This window comes from Triticum aestivum, chromosome 5D, assembly GCF_018294505.1.
Source record: "Triticum aestivum cultivar Chinese Spring chromosome 5D, IWGSC CS RefSeq v2.1, whole genome shotgun sequence".
In the NCBI taxonomy this organism is placed as follows: Eukaryota; Viridiplantae; Streptophyta; class Magnoliopsida; order Poales; family Poaceae; genus Triticum; species Triticum aestivum.
This window is the reverse complement of record NC_057808.1, coordinates 441145668-441163948: the sequence shown is the minus strand read 5'-3', so window position 1 is coordinate 441163948 and position 18281 is coordinate 441145668. Positions and strand designations below refer to the sequence as shown.

Here is an 18281-nt window from a genome sequence, read left to right as displayed (position 1 = left end):
GCAAGCGCTCTCGACCGATTGACCGATTCAAACTCGTCGCTCGACGCACCTTGAATTTCATCCATGGACCTGTCACGTTCAGCACCCCGACTCTCACGCTGGCCAACGACTCAGCCTCGTCCTGTCCGACGCCGACGGCCGCGTGCTCTGGACCACGCCCGGCGCGGGCAGATCGTCCTCGCAGGCCGCGACGGCAACCTGCTCATCCAGCTGCCGGACGGCACGGTGGTGTGGCAGAGCTTCGACCACCCGACGGACACGTTCCTGCCGAGGATGGAGGTGCGGCTGAGCCACACGGGCAAGGCTGGCTGGCTCGTCCCCTGGAGGTCTCCACGCGACCCGGCGCCGGGGCGCTTCTCCTACGGCCTGGACCCCAGCACGTCGCTGCAGCTGCTCATGTGGAACGGCACGCGCCCCTACTGGTGCAATCCCGTCTGGACGGGGCACGCCGTCTCCAGCAGCTACATCAGCGCCGGCACGGTCAACACGGCGGTCGTGGCCACCGAGGAGGAGATCGCCATCACCTTCACGCCCACGCGGTACGTGCTGACCAGCTCCGGCAGCCTCCAGCTTCTCAGCTGGAACGGCACCACGTCTGCCTGGGACACGCTCCAGTCGTGGCCGTCGAGCGGGTGCAGCAGCTATGGGCACTGCAGCGCGTACGGGTACTGCGACGTCACGGCGGCGCCGGCGGCGTGCAGGTGCCTCGATGGGTTCGGCCGGCGAGTGCGGCGGAGTGGAGCGCCGGCAGGTTCGAGCAGGGGTGCCGGCGGAAGCAGGAGCGGGAGGGTTTTGTGTCGATGCCGAGCATGACGGTGCCGGACAAGTTCATGCTCGACGCAGGCAACCGGAGCGCGGAGGAGTGCGCGGCGAGGTGCGCAGCCAGCTGCTCGTGTGTGGCCTACGCATACGCGGGTGAACTGGGCCGGTGCCTGGTGTGGGCAGGGGAGCTCGTGGACGCACAGATGATCGGCGCGCCCGGCGAGACGCTCTACCTCCGCGTGCCGGTTGCTGCTGCTTCCACAGGTACAGCGGACACATATGCATTTTTTCCACCGAACTTTCTCAAAATTCTGTTGAATCTTTACCGAATTCAGACCACAAAATGTGTTTTTTCATCAAATTTTTGCCCTGTATTTGAACGTGCAGGTAGAAATGCAGTGAAGATAGCAGTGCCGGTGTTGGCAGCTGCCCTGCTGCTCTCATGCATTTTCTTCGTATGGTTTCGTAGATTCAGAGGTATAGTCATATGGTCTTCCCTTCTCTAAGCATCCATGCTCGGACATGGAGTTTCTGATCTCAAGCTCATATGCTCCTGGGTGGGTGAACAGCAAAATCCAATTTTTTTTGAAAAAGATTCAAAATATTCAGAATTTGTTTTGTGCGATAAACATTGTTGAGTGTTTCATCTGGATGCCAATATTTGTGATGGAATGATATTCGTGGAGGTCCAGGCAAAAAACAAAAACAAAATAGATGATTGAAAAAGACTATTTTCAAAGCATTTTGGAGTATGGATTTTGTTTTTTTTTTTCTAATTTCTTCTACTATTTTTCCGGTTCTTATTGTTCACTAGGGGGCATGTGGGCTCAGGATCATAACATCACTTTTGGTCATACTCGATCATTATTATCAATTTCACAGACAAGAGAAGAAATTTCACCGAGAGCCAAAATAAGTTGGTGCCTGGGACCGGGACCACGAACACATCGAGCGAAAATCAGAGAAGTAGATCACACCGGAGACCATGAGTTCCCGTGCATACAGTTTGCCAACATCATCACCGCCACAGGCAACTTCTCCAAGACATTCATGATTGGCCGTGGAGGCTTTGGCAATGTCTATAAGGTATACACGTAGTTTTAAATAGCGGGATATTTTAAATATCGTCAGTCTTCCAAATTAACTATAGCAACGGAATAGCGGGGCTATAGTCGGAAATGCCTTTCAGATCTCCGGCTCCATGGAGCCTGAATTTATAAACATAATATAAATACATTATTCAGGTTTCAGAAAAATCTTAAAAAAAACATATGTACATAGAACTGTATCAGACATTTCTATAAATTTTCACGATCAAATATGTTTTAATGTCAGCTACACAAAAAAGACAAAATCATGTATATCTAACACATTTACTAATCATCGTAAAAATTCATGATTGTTTTGTATAGCCTAGACCAAAATCTGTTTCACTATGAAAATTTACATGAACGTAGTATATAAATATCTATGTACATGTCTATTTTTTGTCAGTTTTTCTTCAAAATTAAAAATAATATCATTTTCGATTTTCTTTTTGAAACCAACCTTCATGGAGCGTTTGACAAAGGGTGGATTTTATTGGCTGCATCAAGAGGATACAAACCCAAAGAGCATACATAACCTTTGCATAACTAAGATGCACGTAACCAACACCAACAGACACACACACAAGGACACACCAGCAAATAGCAAAGTCATATAAGACCAGAGCTATATGTATGCGAGAGAAAAAAATCGATCGGATCCACGATCGGCAAAGTACATCAATGACTATATCCGGTTATTTAAAACTTTGGATATGCCTGAAATCTCCTGCACAATATTCAGTCGCCAAACTAAAGCAATTCATGATCTCGGTCACTCCAGTTTTTTTCTTTTTACCATTGGGAAGGGGACGTTGGAAGGCGGTCATGTGGTTGCTGTGAAGAGACTGAGCAAGGATTCAGGGCAGGGAGGAAATCTGTGCTGGACTGGCCGACGAGGCTGGGGATCATCAAGGTTGGTAGCGAGGGGGCTGCTCTACCTCCACCAGGACTCGAGGCTGACGGTGATACACAGGGACCTCAAGGCCAGCAACGTCCTTTTAGACGCCGAGATGCGGCCCAAGATCGCCGACTTCGGCATGGCCAAGATCTTCGGCGACAACCAGGTCAAAGCCAACAGCAAGCGCGTCGTTGGAACATAGTGAGTATCTTGAACACTTGAATACATTTACAGGGCGGGAAAGAGTTTTTTTTTACTTAGGTTGGTAGTAGCATTTGACAAAAAAACATGTGACACCTCTTCTAACTAAAAAAATTATGTGTTGACAAGCGGCTACATTGCCCCCGAGTACTCGACGGAGGGTGTCTTCTCAGTTAAGTCCGACGTGTACAGCTTCGGCGTGCTGCTGCTGGAGATCGTGAGCGGCGTTAGGATAAGCGCAACCAAGGGCATCATGGAGTTCCCTAGCTTGATAGTCTATGTAAGCACCTGCATTTTCACTGGTACTGCCAAACCAAACCGTTGAAGTTTCTAAGTATCTAGACACTCTTCTATTTTTTTACAGAGGGAGTACTCCATGTTGTGATCGTATCTGTATTCATAATAGCAAGAAAAAAACAATTCCTGATGGTTGGTTTGGTTGTTTCATGTAGGCATGGCACCTGTGGAGGGAAGGGAAGGCAGTCAAGCTGGTGGATCCATCCATGGCAGAGAGCTGTTCGCAGGATGAGGCATTGCTCTGCATCCACGTCGGCCTCCTGTGCGTGGAGGACGACCCGAGCAGGAGGCCCCTCATGTCGTCCGTTGTGTCCATCTTGGAGAACGGAAGCGCGTCGGTGGTGGCATCGGCGTCTCTCCCGGCGCCGAACCAGCCAGGGTACGTCGGAATGATGGAAGAGAAGATCCAGAGAACCGATCTCGAGAACAGCAGGAACACCATTGCCATGACCGTTCTGCAAGGCCGGTAGCACAGTAGTAACTGCAACTTTCTTCTTCATCAGAAGGAAGTTGCACTAGTCCTAGCGTTTCATTTTACTTTTTTTACTGTAGGAAACCCCAGATTTGTAGAGTATTTGTTACATATACAAATGGAATTGTATTTACAGGATTGTTGAGTTGATCAGTGTTGAAAACTTGAAATGGATGGAATGAATGTCTTGATGAATTTGAATGCTTTAGTTGCTTGGACTTTCAGAGAAACATTCATAGAACTTCTGCATTTGACATTCAGAGGTTCAGAGAAACCAAGGAGTTAAGCAGAAGAACAGAGATGCCTTGATTAATCTGAGAAAATAGCCAGATATTACACAAACACCATCTTGTAGTGTACACACACCAACTCCTCATCTCGAATCGCCCTCACATGCAACATCTATCAGTCCGGACTACTCAATCTCAGAACGGGAAGAAGCAGAGATCGACGACGACACACATGCAGCAGCATCCATCAGCCATGAAGTTGTCGGCCTAGAGGTTGAGCTGACTGCGCTCACTTGCCGGGGACGAAGTTGGTGGCGAAGGCCCAGGCGTTGTTGTTGACGGGGTCGGCAAGGTGGTCGGCGAGGTTCTCGAGGGGGCCCTTGCCGGTGACGATGGCCTGGACGAAGAAGCCGAACATGGAGAACATGGCGAGGCGGCCGTTCTTGATCTCCTTCACCTTGAGCTCCGCGAAGGCCTCGGGGTCCTCGGCGAGGCCCAGGGGGTCGAAGCTGCCGCCGGGGTAGAGCGGGTCCACGATCTCGCCCAGCGGGCCGCCGGCCACGCGGTAGCCCTCCACGGCGCCCATCAGCACCACCTGGCAGGCCCAGATGGCAAGGATGCTCTGCGCATGCACCAGGCTGGGGTTGCCGAGGTAGTCGAGGCCGCCCTCGCTGAAGATCTGGGAGCCGGCCTTGAACCACACGGCCTCGCCGAACTTGACGCCGTTGCGGGCGAGCAGCTCCGGGAAGACGCAGCCGAGCGCGCCGAGCATGGCCCAACGGCAGTGGATCACCTCCAGCTCCCGGTTCTTGGCGAAGGTCTCGGGGTCGGCCGACAGGCCCGCGGTGTCCCAGCCGTAGTCGCCGGGGAACTCGCCGGTGAGGTAGCTCGGCGGGTCGCCGGAGAGCGGGCCGAGGTAGAGCACGCGGTCGGAGCCGTACCACGGGCTGCTGGACGCCGCCACCTTGGGCTTGCCCGCCGTCTTGCGCATGGTGATGCGGCCCTCCCCGAAGGGCGCCGCCCTGGAGGCCTTCACAGGTGTGCCCGCCATCGCCGGGGAGGAGAGCGCCATGGTCGCGGCCGCCATCGCGCGCTGCGTACTCGCTAGCTTTGCTTCGGGCGAGCTGAGGCTGACAGTAGGACTGTAGGAGGCGCTGGTGGTCGTTGGAGCTGTGGAGTGAAGCCGGAGCGCGCGGCGTTTAAGTAGGAGGAGGGCGCGATCGGGTCCTTATCCCGGGGAATCTTATGCCGAGTCGCCATTGGCGCGCGGGGCGCGAGGCGGGCGGATGGGGTGGCTGAGGTGGCCGCGCGCTGGCCACGGGAGTGGCGAAGCTCGGGATTTTTGCAGGATTCCGGTGGATTTCGCGCGGTGGAGATGAGCCGCGAGGGCGACGGGGTGGGTCGTGGCCGCAGCCCACATGGCCGCGTGTGGGGCGGCTCGCCGATGTGGCCGCGCGCTGGCCAGGCGATCTCCTTCTCGCCGCGCCGGGCGAGCGGGGACGGAGAGTGGTGATTTTGGCCGTTGCGCGCGGTGCGTTCTGAGGCTGCTGATGCCGTGCTGCTGGCCGGAGGACCCCGCCGGGAGATCGATATTTGCCGTTGGCTGCTTCTGCCGGCGACGTGGCCGACATCACCTCGTGTCACGAGGTGCACAATCGTAACCGCAATAAACTGATTTCTTGCATCTTACATATCTCTTGTTCACACAAATACATGGTAAAATTAACATATCTGGGCTGGGTAATGTGGCCAATTGCTACTGGTGGTATCTAGTGCTCCAGAGTAGTAGGATACACTGGAATAACCGCAAGATGATTAAATATGACATGTTGGTATTGTGGACAAGTCTGAAGTTTCACTTTCACCATCATAGCTTACGCACATCTGTGGGTCTAGATTGATCCTTGATGGCACTTATACACAGCAAAAGTGATTTGACTACATGTGAATATAGCTATTGGACATGATGAGGGGGTGCTCCTCTGAGGCGCTATTGTGCGCACTAATCATGTTGCCATAGTTGTTTACGCCGCAACTCTATTGATAGCAACAAAAAATAGCAGGTCCAAAAAAACCTTTGCCATGGCTCTTTTAAATCACATTCATACACCTCTTATTACGAGACAGAATAAATTATTCACTGCCAAACCAGAAAGTGCCATTCATGCATATCGAATATTCATAACTAAAATAGCACCTCACATTAAGATCAGTCAAACTGCTATGAACCTAAAAACTCATGTGGTACTACTTCAGTCCTACTATAGACTACAACCCCGTCAGTGAACTATGGGAAGAAGAAAAAACCGAGCTACAGCCAATCATCTTCAAAACATGAAGAAACCGGGTCATGAAACTGAAAAATGGGGCAACAGAACCCTCACCTCATAATGGACCTTGTGTTTCTTGTCTCTCATGCGGGTTCTGCTGAATAAGATTGTACAACCAATCAGCAGGAAATCAATCTTAGTTGCACACAGAAAAAACATTTTTTGGTGGAAGAACCTTGTATGGTGACTATTGTTCTATTTAAGAAATAGTATATTTGTAAGAAAGGGAAACATCTTTCTCCAAACAAAAAGGAAAAGGTAAAATATGATCAACACTGCAACAAAATATTATCTCGCATCACATGAAACAAATAAAGAAGACAACAAAACTGATTTCGCAGAGAGTCATGTTTTAAGAAGAAAAGTACATATTAAGGCTTTAAGTTATGCGTACAAAATATGGTAGAAAAGCAGAGTTTTCGTGTAAACGTTCACTTTTGTCTCTTTAGAAAGTTTCAACACTGGAGCTCTCTTGTTATACCCCTCATCAAAAAGTAGTACAAATACACCTACATAATGAATAGCTATATTAAATCTCACAGAAAAGGTGCTTCGGCAGTATAGATGTTTAGAAAAGCACATACTACTTTGTCTTCTATTTATTCTTAACATAGAGGACAATGCAGAGCATATAAGCAAACAAATAAGCACAAAGTTGCTCCATTTTCCATGTAAAATAAACTTCATCATCCATGTTGTAAAGGTGTAAACCTTTAAAAAATCTAACGAAATCCAATGAGTGGGTGCGTAGAAACTGATTTGTATAATCATTAGAAGTATGCAAGAAATTAAAATGCTGGAAATATGGATATTCTCATATAGAGTTGTGAATTGGCCACAGATAGTAACTGGAAATGATATATGACATTTCAGAAAAGACACCAATGAACATATATATTTGAAGAATTAGCAACTAAGACTAGAAATGTAGCACCTTTAACACAAAGGTAGGTTGGCAGTTAAGAGTATCATGACTTGTTTCCATTATTGCAAGGCATAAATCTGAGCGAAAATTAAAACCAATAAGAATCAATGTAGCTCCTTAATTTCCATTGCTTTTATTCTTATATATAGCTAGGGCCTAACTTGAGATTTCGCACCAGGGTCCAAATTTCATGGGTACGGCCCTGTATAACATTAGATACATCGATTCAAAATTATTCATACCTAACACAATTATCATGTCCGATCCTACCAAATCTCTCATAATAATGCAAGATACAAAATATAGCAACACAGTATACAAAACATAGTACTTTGAAAATGTGTAGTAAATTACAAACTTGGATAGTAAACAATTATTTTAAAAATTACTACATTTTGTACACCGTTTACTAGATTTTGTATATGGCAGGAGTGTAGAATAAGTTATTCTTCACCATTGCCTAGATTTTGTATATATAAGAAGCTACCTGACCAGGAGTTATCACACATGTATGCACTAATGGATTGAGTCTTCGAATGTACATTGTTCACACATTCCAGAACCTATCACACTATGAGCTGGTCGCATGTGACCTGATGGCATGATACGCCAAAGCTCTTCGCACCTATGACTTATGTATTCAATTGGTTTGTTGAGCTATATAAGCTAATTGCATCCGTGGTGACTAAGTATTGCCCCCAATGTGTATGCATGTCAAGTGAGACAAGCTAAGATTACTTTTTCCCTTTCAAATGCTTTGGAGCACATAGTTCTTCACTTATAGATGTATTGTAATTATGATTCTTTCTCTGTTTAACATGACACGAACATGTGAGTTCTAGTTAATCTTTTTTGCTACTACAGCTTAGTATTAGCAAGGATTTGACTTCCTTCCAATGATGTGGAGGTGAACCTCTCATTCGTCTTCAATGCTCTCCGAACCGTGTGGGAAGGTTCTACATCGGTTCTTCCTCCCACGAATCATACTGTTTCCGATGGGGCCATAGTATTTTTTACTTCGTTCTCCTCGACACCGCATCCCGATCGTCATTTTGTTGCCGCTATTCGGAACGCTGTGGTTGAAAGACGAGAAAATTCCTTATATAACACCGTTTTAAATGTTGGTTCCCTATTTTAACAATGCATAAAAATTTCTTCCTTATCTTTTCCCTTGCTAACACATCCGTCGGTTCTATTAGGAGAAACCATTAAAGTCTGCATTGACCGATGTCAGTTTTTTCTAGTTGGACAAAATTGCCCCTGTCCATAATAAGCAGGAGAACAAAGAAAAACAAAGCCCAAACCGGCCTCAATATCTCTCCCGAGTCCTGACCCCGTGACTTGTGCTCCTTTCCCCTTTCTGTCCAACCTAGCGCGGCGGCGGCGAACCCTAGCGGCAGCGGCGGCTTAGGGCTATGGATGGGGGCGTTTCTGCGGATGGAGACAACGCCAGGGAAGACAACCAGGGCGCAGCGGACGGGTCAGGCCTTGGCGCCGCTGTGGATCCAGCACTGGTGGCCAATGGCGATGGCGGGGCTGCGTCTGAGGAGGTGTCGGTTGAGGGTGCAGCTAAGGGTGCCGACGGGATAGCTTCCGCAGTTGGCGGTGGCTCGACTGTAGCGGGCATGGGTCAAGGCGCAGCAGTGGCTGGGGACTCTACCGCCGGCGTGGCTAAAGACTCCGGCCAGGGCACTGTTAGGCCGGTCTCGGCAAGTGCTTCAGATCAGGGCACGACTCGTTTGTCCTCGGCTACATGGCCGTGTCCAGATAGGTAAGTGTCATTCATAGGAGTTCAAGTGAATGTAATTGCTCTGTTTGTATTTTCCTCATTTGAATGCAATGTTAGTAGCAATACATTTCATCCAGTAGCAATTATCATGCATAGGTTTGTGCTAGTTTGTGTAGCTGTGTAATTGAGGCTAAAGCTTGCAATACTCATGCATAGGTTTGATGCAAAATTGTCTTCTTAATTCACAGGATGGATCCAAATTCAAGTTATTTGCTTAGAATTAAATTGTTTGGCAATCCAAAAAAAGCTCGGAAGGACATACGATGTTTTTATTTTGAGAAGGTCGTCAATTGTGACTTCACAAATTATAAGGATTTGGTTGAATCAATTGTAAAGCAGTACCCGCCGCGTTATATGGAAGTTGCACATGTGCAGTATTATGATGGTGATCTTAAAACCTGTCCAGAAGTAAAATCTGACCAAGATTTGATGCTTATGTTTGAAAAACACTCGGAGACAAAGGTGCTGCATATGATCATTGCATATTCTGATCCCTCTGAACCATATGAGCCTATCACCGAGTGGCATAGTGATAGTGAACCTGACAACAATATAGAACATGAGGATGATACTACAAACAAGAGAAATGCGAAAGGGGGAAAAAGGTGAACTTTCCTGATTCTGAATTTTAATATCACATATTATGCATAGTTAATGTTGTTGTTTGCTGCCATACATGCATCAAATATTATCCATATGTACTGCTGGCATACATGCACTGCAATTTGACAACCATGTTGTTATTTTAAGGGCTACAAGGAAGATGGAGCTTACTAAAAAGGATCAAAATGGTCCTAAGGTGCCTTTTGACAGCCCTGCAATGGGCACTAGAAGCAAAAAGTCTTACCTAGCCAGCCCTGCAATGAGCACGAGAAGCAAAAGAAGGCTCGGTTCGTGAACTTTATCTAATTTATGTCACTTAAAGTCACTTTTGTTGCTGCTCATGTCATGTTGTGTGGACTTGGACTCGTGTATGTGAACCTAAAGTCACTTTTGTTACTGCTCGTGTCATGTTGTGTGGACTTGGACTTGTGTATGTGAACCTAAAGTCACTTTTGTGCTACTCATGTCATGCATATATTATGGACTTGGACTATGTATGTGAACCTAGATATGATTTGAGACACTTTTGGGCTGCTAATATGATGTATGTGCGGACTTGAACTCATATATGTGAACATGGATTTGTTGTAAGTCATATATGTGTACTTGGATGTGAGTCTGGATGTTTGTGTTTCATGCCATTGGCAAATTTGAAAATTGTGTGTTGAATTATGTATATCTGAATTGTGTCCAGAGGATAGGGCATCAAATTATAGGGGAGGTTCTGCCCAATTTTTGAATTAAATTTTGAAATAATTGAAATAATTGTGTGTGGAGATATGAATTTTCTGCATGTTTACAGGGGAGGTTCTGCCCAATTTTGCAATTAATAACTGGAAAAGGTTATTGCTTCTCATGTGAATGATTTTGGTCACAAGTTGTATCAGGGGTAAAATCATCTTTTCATGTGTCATTTAAAACTGTTAGTACTCAAAATAGATGGAAGTGTCACAACGGGAACAAATTTTAGCATTGTTGTTAGATAAGGAAGAAAAAGTTTTCCGGTGTCAAATATGGCAAAAGAATTAAGCCAATGTTAAATAAGGAATTCTCTCTATTTAAAGATCCCAAGCCGCCGACATCAAGGAGCATAGCTCCGTACAAATGTTTTACTCTTTCTTTCTTGTGTTTCATACACGAGTTTGTCTTAATTTACGTTGAAAGCATGAGAGTTTCGAACCTCCTCTCGATGAGATAAGAGATGGTTGGCATTCGCAAAAAAAATTAAGAGATGGTTGGAGAAGACAAGTGATTACGTTCCAACAACCCAAAAAGGCGGTGTCGGAGCGAGCAACCACCCCCCGCTTTCCCTCTTCAAGAAAGAATTTTTCACGTAATTATATGATTTCGGTTAATTTGATCAACATGCTAGTAATAATAAAGCTTTCAACCAATGTTTTCGAACTTTCAACTAACATATAAGTAGTTCCAACAAATCTTTGTCAACGTTCAAGGAAACTTAAGGTTGACTTCCAACGGATCTTAGAAAACTTTTAGGTTATTAGATATTCGGATCATTATTTGCGGAAATTGGAAGAGGGAGAGGATACAGTGCCCGAAGAGATAAATGAGGTAATAAGGAAAATGGTCGTTAATGGTGTGCAAAAAAGATGGCACATGTCGGGCACATGCTAGTTAGAATCAACCCTCGGCTTCGGTTACCCCCATCAGTCATCCCAACCCTAGGCTACCCCCATCAATCACCCCCCCGGTCATCCTTCATAGAGTGTGTTCACATATCTTAGTTTGAACTTTAGGAGTAATAGGTGAACACTACGTGCCAGACGACAACCTAAATTTCGGACGGTCGCCGTGCACCCCATGATACACACGATTCAGCTGCTATGCTCCGCACGTGGCCTCTTCTTCTTGCTCCAGTAGCATATTCCTGTAGCGCCTCGTCACCCCCCACCACTACAAGAAATATGTCAACTTGTGACCCTCACTATTGGCCACTAAAAGGTCATAGTTTTTCATTTGCGACCTTTTTGTGACCAAAAACAGAAGGTCAAAAGCTGGCAGTCGTAAACTGAAATTAGCAACTTTCTCTGTGAGAAGGTCGTAGACGTTTACGACCAAAACAAAAGGTCGTTGAACCCATGACCTTTTGTTTTGGTCACTGGCTGTCTGCCCAGGCCACGTCGGATCCGACGTGTCAATCTGGCGTGGCAAAATTGCGACCAATTGAAAAGGTCACTAACAAGATTCAGCCCGGTCCGATTCGGTGTTTTACATGGGCCGAGCCCATTAATGCAGCCTATTTGTGTTTTTTTTCATCAATTTTTTGTTGGTTTCATGGGCCTGGCCCATTTTATTTTCTAGGACGTAGCCTTCTATGATTCATTTCTTTTTTGGGCCTCGGCCCTTTTACAATCCAGTCTATTTTGGGCCTCCACAACATGCATTTAGAAGCTTGACATCAAAAGGGCAGATGGCTATTCCAGCTTACATCTTAGCATTTACGTATGTATCCAAACCATTTCATTTCTTTCAACACAAAGGATTCTTTCAACAGCCACAACAGTAGACAGTAGATACATTCAACAGAGACTGAATTAACATAGAAATGAAGCAACAAATGGCAGACCGAGTACAGGAACTACAGCTACATGGGACTACAGCTACCATTTCTATTTCTACACGCTTGCAAGAGAGGGAGGGACTACAAAGGAGCTAAACTAACAGCGGCCGAGCTAAACTAACAGCGATCATCCATCATTAATCAGTGACAGTAGCAATGAGTGGCAGCGGCGACGTTCGAGAGACACCCTCCCCCTGCTGCTGCTTGGTGCGCCTGCTACTGCTTGGTTTGCTGCATCACTAGCCGCCCTGCACACAGCAAGAATTTTAGCTTTACATAAGGTTTACAGGAACAGGACCCTGATACATGAGATTGACATTCACAAGCTATTTGCATTTATATTTAGAACTGCGTCACACCATTTACAATACTAGTTATGTATTGACATACTTATCTAAAAGAACATATATAGAAACATATGAATTTTATTTCTGAATACCATTACAGAAGTACTACAAAAAGAAGAGCTCATTACACAAGAATCCAGGAAGAACCCATCAATTCTGCGCCGGAGCGAGAGATGTGCAGGCAGATCAAATAGTAGATTCGAGCAAGAAGGATGTACTACCTGAAATGGGAAATGAGGAGGCCGATCCGACGAGTCCCACCCAAGCTGTGGAAGGAGCAGCGGCAGCGGCTGCAGAAGGACTCGACGGACCAGACGCCGTCGTGGACCTGGTAAATATGGTGATACAGCAAAACCATGATTATCTTCTAATGTGAAACCCAGGAATTAAAGTGATGACATTAGTATATGACATGAGTTGATAACAAATGTTAGAACAACCACCAAATTACAAAAGTACACACCCACCATTCTGATAAAATAGCCATTAACAGAGCCAGCAAATGTGTATATTAGCTTTACTAGAAATCAGTCAGTAGATTAAGGAACTACTCCCTCCGTTCGGAATTATTTGTCGCAGAAATGAATGTATCTAGACGTATTTTAGTTCTAGATACATCCATTTCCGAGACAAGTAATTCCGAACGGAGGGAGTATAGAAGAACCACTATAGGTTTGCATCACTCAGGGCAGTGCAAGCCTGATCGGCTATACTTTAGCCTTGTCTGGTTGGTACTTGGTATATCTAATACCAGCACTTTCCAAGGAGCATAAATTTAATACTAGCAAGTACAAACAAAGGAACATTGTATGGTTTACTGCCCTTGGTATAACTTGAGTAAACCCATAATCGTAAGCACAGTCAAGTCGAGACATGCACTTCAGCAATCAAGGACTCTTACCACAAAGAGCAGCAGCATGGGCGGTCAGCAGAGCAAAACTTGTCAAGATTAGTCAATAGATTCTGCACAAGTGAAATCAACAGCATGAGACAACATATTAAGCCATAATCTTAAAATCCAAATTTCACATGAACTAACGGGAAGGACAACCACATGGCAACAACAATTTGAAAAGGGAATCAAGTACTGCTGAAATATAATACCAACTTAGAAAGCATCAGAAATAAGCAACATGATAAGTGGTAGTTCTAAAGTATAGAAAGATGTCACAACAGACACCAGCTAAAGTATAGAAAGCATCAGAAATAGTAGTATGCATTTGGACAGAAAGCAACTTATCAAGAAATATTTTTCAATGAATGAACTCGTCAAAGAGGACATGCACAACAGACACCAGCTACAGATCCCACGCGATATCTACTAGCATAGTTAACCAGAACAATTACAAACAACAGAGGAAACCATGAATGTGTAAATGTGTAAACCACGACATGTAGGTTCCATCAGGCCATGATCAAGTACTCCAAACCATTGCATGATTTGCAAAATAAAATACTAGATGAATGTCACTAACAGGAGGACTAGGTGATTAATGGAACAAGACATGGCAGTGTATGTCTGAAGACAGGTGCTGCTTGCCGATGTTCTTCGCATAACTATAGGCTGACCGTCAAGTTAGCATTACAGAAAGCGAAAAGGAAAGTGGAAAAGACATGGCAGCCTATAGTTATGCTGAGAACATAGACAAGCAGCACCCGTCTTCAGATATTGTTGGCTTGCAGCCGCAGGTATCCTTGCTTCAAGTCAGGTCTAGGAACTCTTTGTGTGCAGATCAAGGCAGAATAGCAGCCTCGGTCGTCCAGCCGCACTTCGCTGCAGGAAAACAAACAAATGGTTGAATCATCTTGGTAGGAACATAGTAAAAAAACTGCTAAATGGACACTAGGAGCAAAATGAATATTTTACAATCCAGTTTAGTGGAGTCCTTAAACAAGCAATGACATTTTATCAATGTTGAACAAGCAACTCCAGTATAAATTTGAACAAGCAACTCCAGTATAAATTTGAACAAGCAATGGTATTTGTCAATGCTGGAGATACAGTCAAACTGTAATCACAAAGAATGATTGAGTGCATTGGAGATACAGTCAAACTGTAATCACAAAGAATGATTGAGTCCATGGCCAGTCTGCTTCTGGTAATGTACTGCGCTGCACATTTCAGTTTACTTCAGCATGCAATATTTAAGAAGTTCTGCTTTACTGAAAAAATCTTATAAATCAACATATTTTTAGTCACCGAGCATATGTCACAGTACTAGTCATGATCTTTCAGTAAGCATCGATTGTGGAAACAGTAGCACTGGCTACTATGGTTACAGCAACACCAAGCAATTCAACAAAGCAACGACCACCATACAGAGCTAAGCACTGGCTACTATGGCTAGGAAGTGAGTCGGTCAAATAGCCCTACGTACTTCTTGTTGATATGCAGCAATACTCCTTGACAAATAGCCGATCAGATTCTGAGCCATTCCTGCTTTTAGATAAACACGTATGTATTATATATTACTCCTAAATATAAGTCTTTTTAGAGATTCCAATGAGGACTACATACGAAGCAAAATGAGTAAATCTACACTCTTAAATACATCTATAGATACATGTGCAACACATATTGAAATCTCTAAGAAGTCTTATAACAAGTACAGAGCTGACCAACAGCGTACAGCAATAAAAAACCTGCAAGCCCTGACAATGTTTTCCAGCATACAGCAACGCTAGGGAAGAAACAGATCTACAAATCCTAAAACACAACCGCCCACGTCCCAGTATCAGTATTCAGTACCAAACGCGAAATTCAAAGCCCCCAGGCACAGGCAGGACCTGGCGTGCATTTCAGCCATCTCAGAAAATGTGCACAAGCAGAATTTGCATATGTGAAAGCAGTGATATAACAAGAATCATGTACCTAAACTGTCTCAGATCTTGTCCACAAGGTTCTGTGATGTCACTACAAAACTCGGATGCAAAAAGGGTATATACAAAAACTTGTGTTCATATAGGTTCCTATCATGATAGCATTGGCCGATATAACATGCCACAGCTGTGAGCGCAAAAAGCTGGGATAGAAGTGGAGGTGGCAGCACGTAGACATCTACAAGTGGTGACATGTTTTGAGACTTCAGTGCATACACAAGCTTTCTTCTATATGTCCACTCAATATTATTTGAAAAATCTATATTAGAGAAAACTTCAGTGCATACAGAAGTTCTCTCAAGTCTCATTGCAAATATCAAGTGCATACACAAGCTTTGATTTGAGTGGGAATGGTATGAAAGGGGCATATAAGGACAATATACTCAAGAGTTGCATATCTACATAGAAATGATGCTGGTCACTTAATTAATTAAGTGAGCAGGCAACAAAGGCAATTGGAAATCTAGGGGCAGGAGGTAGTGAGAGCAACGCATGAGGGATCGTCAAGATGTAGGGGATGGAGGTGTCTCACTTGGTTTCAAAATAAGATGCACACAAAGACAACCACATAAATATAGCAGTGCATAGTACTGAGGAAAATAGGGACATCTCTTTGCCAACATGTATAATTCGAAGCAGCAATAGCGAGCAGAGGAAGATGAGAGGGAGATGGAGATGCTACCTGTCGTGGTGGGTCGGCGTGGACGTGCTTGAGCTCGGGGCAGGACCTCTTGGTCGCCCTAGGAGAAGAGCAGCAAACCCCTCATGGCCCTCCTGCTCGCGATGCCGTATAAGCCCGCCACCTAAGAATAGCAAAATATAAGTCTGAACCAGGATATGGATTCAGCAACAATAACCATCGTCAACAAGCACACTTCCTTTCTTGTAGGTTTAAAATATGAAACAAACTCATGATTCAGTTATATATGATAAAACAGAACATATGGTTCAGTTATAGTCATACCACCTATACAAAGATCAGGCAAAGCTATGGATTTTGCAGTCTAAGTGAGATCACTATATACTAATTGCACACAGTTGCAGCAGCGCCATCCAACCAACGGACGAATGAACCGACCCAGTCAGACCAAGAAGGAAAACAAGAAGATCAGATGGGAGGGGGCTGGTTACCACCCTAGCGCGTTCGCCCTTCTCCTGGATGGCATCATCCTTGAGCACCCTCTCCATCTGCCCAACCACAGAGACGGAGAGAAAAAATGTCAGGAACGCGTCACGCTGAACCAGCCACGGAGAAGAGAACTGACTGGGGGTGGTCGGGCGGGGTACCTCGGGGACGGACGACGGGGCCGACATAGGGGAGAGGGAGGAGGGACATCGGGGCTGGTAGGCGCGGCATCCCGAGCACGGGATGGCGTCGGCAGGGAGCAGGCAGGCAACCGTCTGGTGACGCGGCCGGGCAGACGAGACGTGTTGGCGTCCCGTGACGGAGGTCCATGGCGTGTGCATGCGGGCAGCCCACCTCACTCTGCGTGTGCGCCTCCGGTGAGGCACAGGCCGGCATGCTGGATCTTGGATCTGGCCGCCGCATGTGCTGTTGGGCCTGGGTGCTACTGGGGGTAGGGGGAGAAGGGGAGGTGGAGAGGGTGGGGCGGCGGGCGTGTGGGAGGGGAGGGAGCGGAGGCCGGCGGCGATGCGTAAGGTCGTCGGCGAGTTGGGTGGCGGCGCCGAGGTGGGAGGGTGCGAGGGGAGGAAGGAATGAACCGGGGAGGCGGTCTGGTTTGGGAAATCGGCAACGGCGCACGAGAGGCGTGGAGGGAGGAGGAGCGGGCGGAGCAGGAGGGCGTGTGGGAGGCCATGGACGACGGCGAGCTCCGCTGGAGGGAGGTGGCGGCGGCGATCTCTTTCTCGATCTGGAGGGAGCTGGAGGAAGGAGACGAGCTCTCTCTCGATCTGTTATGGATGGACGGATTGGGAAAAAAGGAGGCGGCGGGGGGGGGGGGGGGGGGATGCAAAATGACCACGAGAACAGAGCTAGGGTTGGTGTGGAAGGGTTGATGACTGCCGTTGGATCCTCGGGCATCCGCGGTGTATAATCCATGATCCGCGTGATATGCCCATGGACCAATCAGAACGCAGCAAACAATCCGAAGACCTTATGACCATCTAAATTGGTCGAAATCAAAGATACGTTTTTCAGAAAAAACCACTTTTCACTTTTCAGTGCTTAAAATGAGTTTTTTTGTAAAATACCTACCAAATATTTGTTCAAATGATATCATAATTTTCACAAGTTTACATCTTAGATTGGCAAACAATGTTGCCTAAGAAAATTTTCATTTTCTTTGGACGAAAAAATCATTTTCCATTTTTCGAGTGCCCCAAATGAGGTTTTTTTGTGAAGAACCTGCCAAATAAATGTTGCAAAATTGGACCAAATCATTTTTCTAAAATACTAGGCCATATTTAATTCACAATTGACCAAATGGTTGGGTGTAAAAAGATTTGATCCACCGGTGGTGAAAAAGACAAATTTCCGCCGATTCAGTAGGAAGCGGGTCAAATTTGAACTGTAGCTGCCTCATAGTTTGCTCTTTATTTTTTCCAAAAATCATTTCTAGGTACATAAGTATCTATTTAATCAGAGAAACATCAAAAGGTTTCCAAGATTCAACAACTAGCTAGGAACGGTCAAGCCCGCCGTTTTGACCGCATTTTGAAACGGGCATAAAAAATTCAAAAAGATCAAAAAATTGGAAAACCTTCGCATTGTGTCATCATATGTGACCAAGTTTCCAGAAAAAATAATAAACTTATAATAAGCCAATTATTTTAAAAAAGTGTTATCAGAAATGAGCTATCATGCGTGAAGATTCATGGCTTTCAAGCCAAATGATCAATCTTATGGCCACATTCATGG

The 18281-nt window shown here is 45.6% G+C and overlaps 2 protein-coding genes and 1 pseudogene across 2 annotated transcripts; 2 read left to right on the top strand and 1 right to left on the bottom strand.

Annotated features, from left to right (window-relative positions):
• Window positions 1–273: 273 nt before the first annotated feature.
• LOC123122529 (G-type lectin S-receptor-like serine/threonine-protein kinase B120) lies at window positions 274–3716 on the top strand (annotated as a pseudogene).
• Window positions 3717–4000: 284 nt separating this feature from the next.
• On the bottom strand, window positions 4001–5137 carry LOC123122527 (chlorophyll a-b binding protein of LHCII type 1). Its single transcript, XM_044542728.1, has one exon. It carries the CDS (start codon window positions 5033–5035, stop codon window positions 4238–4240), a length of 798 nt encoding a protein of 265 aa, XP_044398663.1. The 5' UTR covers window positions 5036–5137; the 3' UTR covers window positions 4001–4237.
• Window positions 5138–8546: 3409 nt separating this feature from the next.
• Window positions 8547–10140, top strand: LOC123125379 (uncharacterized). Its single transcript, XM_044545885.1, has 3 exons — window positions 8547–8974; window positions 9181–9597; window positions 9743–10140. Exons 1-3 carry the CDS (start codon window positions 8619–8621, stop codon window positions 9888–9890), a joined length of 921 nt encoding a protein of 306 aa, XP_044401820.1. The 5' UTR covers window positions 8547–8618; the 3' UTR covers window positions 9891–10140.
• Window positions 10141–18281: the final 8141 nt, after the last annotated feature.

What these genes read in the sequence shown, in the direction of transcription:
- LOC123122527 (XM_044542728.1), bottom strand. Translation starts at nt 5,035, where the DNA reads ATGGCGGCCGCGACCATGGCGCTCTCCTCCCCGGCGATGGCGGGCACA.
- LOC123125379 (XM_044545885.1), top strand. Translation starts at nt 8,619, where the DNA reads ATGGATGGGGGCGTTTCTGCGGATGGAGACAACGCCAGGGAAGACAAC. An exon ending in ACATGGCCGTGTCCAGATAG is followed by an intron (nt 8,975 to 9,180) that starts GTAAGTGTCATT and finishes CTTAATTCACAG; the next exon opens with GATGGATCCAAATTCAAGTT. An exon ending in AATGCGAAAGGGGGAAAAAG is followed by an intron (nt 9,598 to 9,742) that starts GTGAACTTTCCT and finishes TGTTATTTTAAG; the next exon opens with GGCTACAAGGAAGATGGAGC.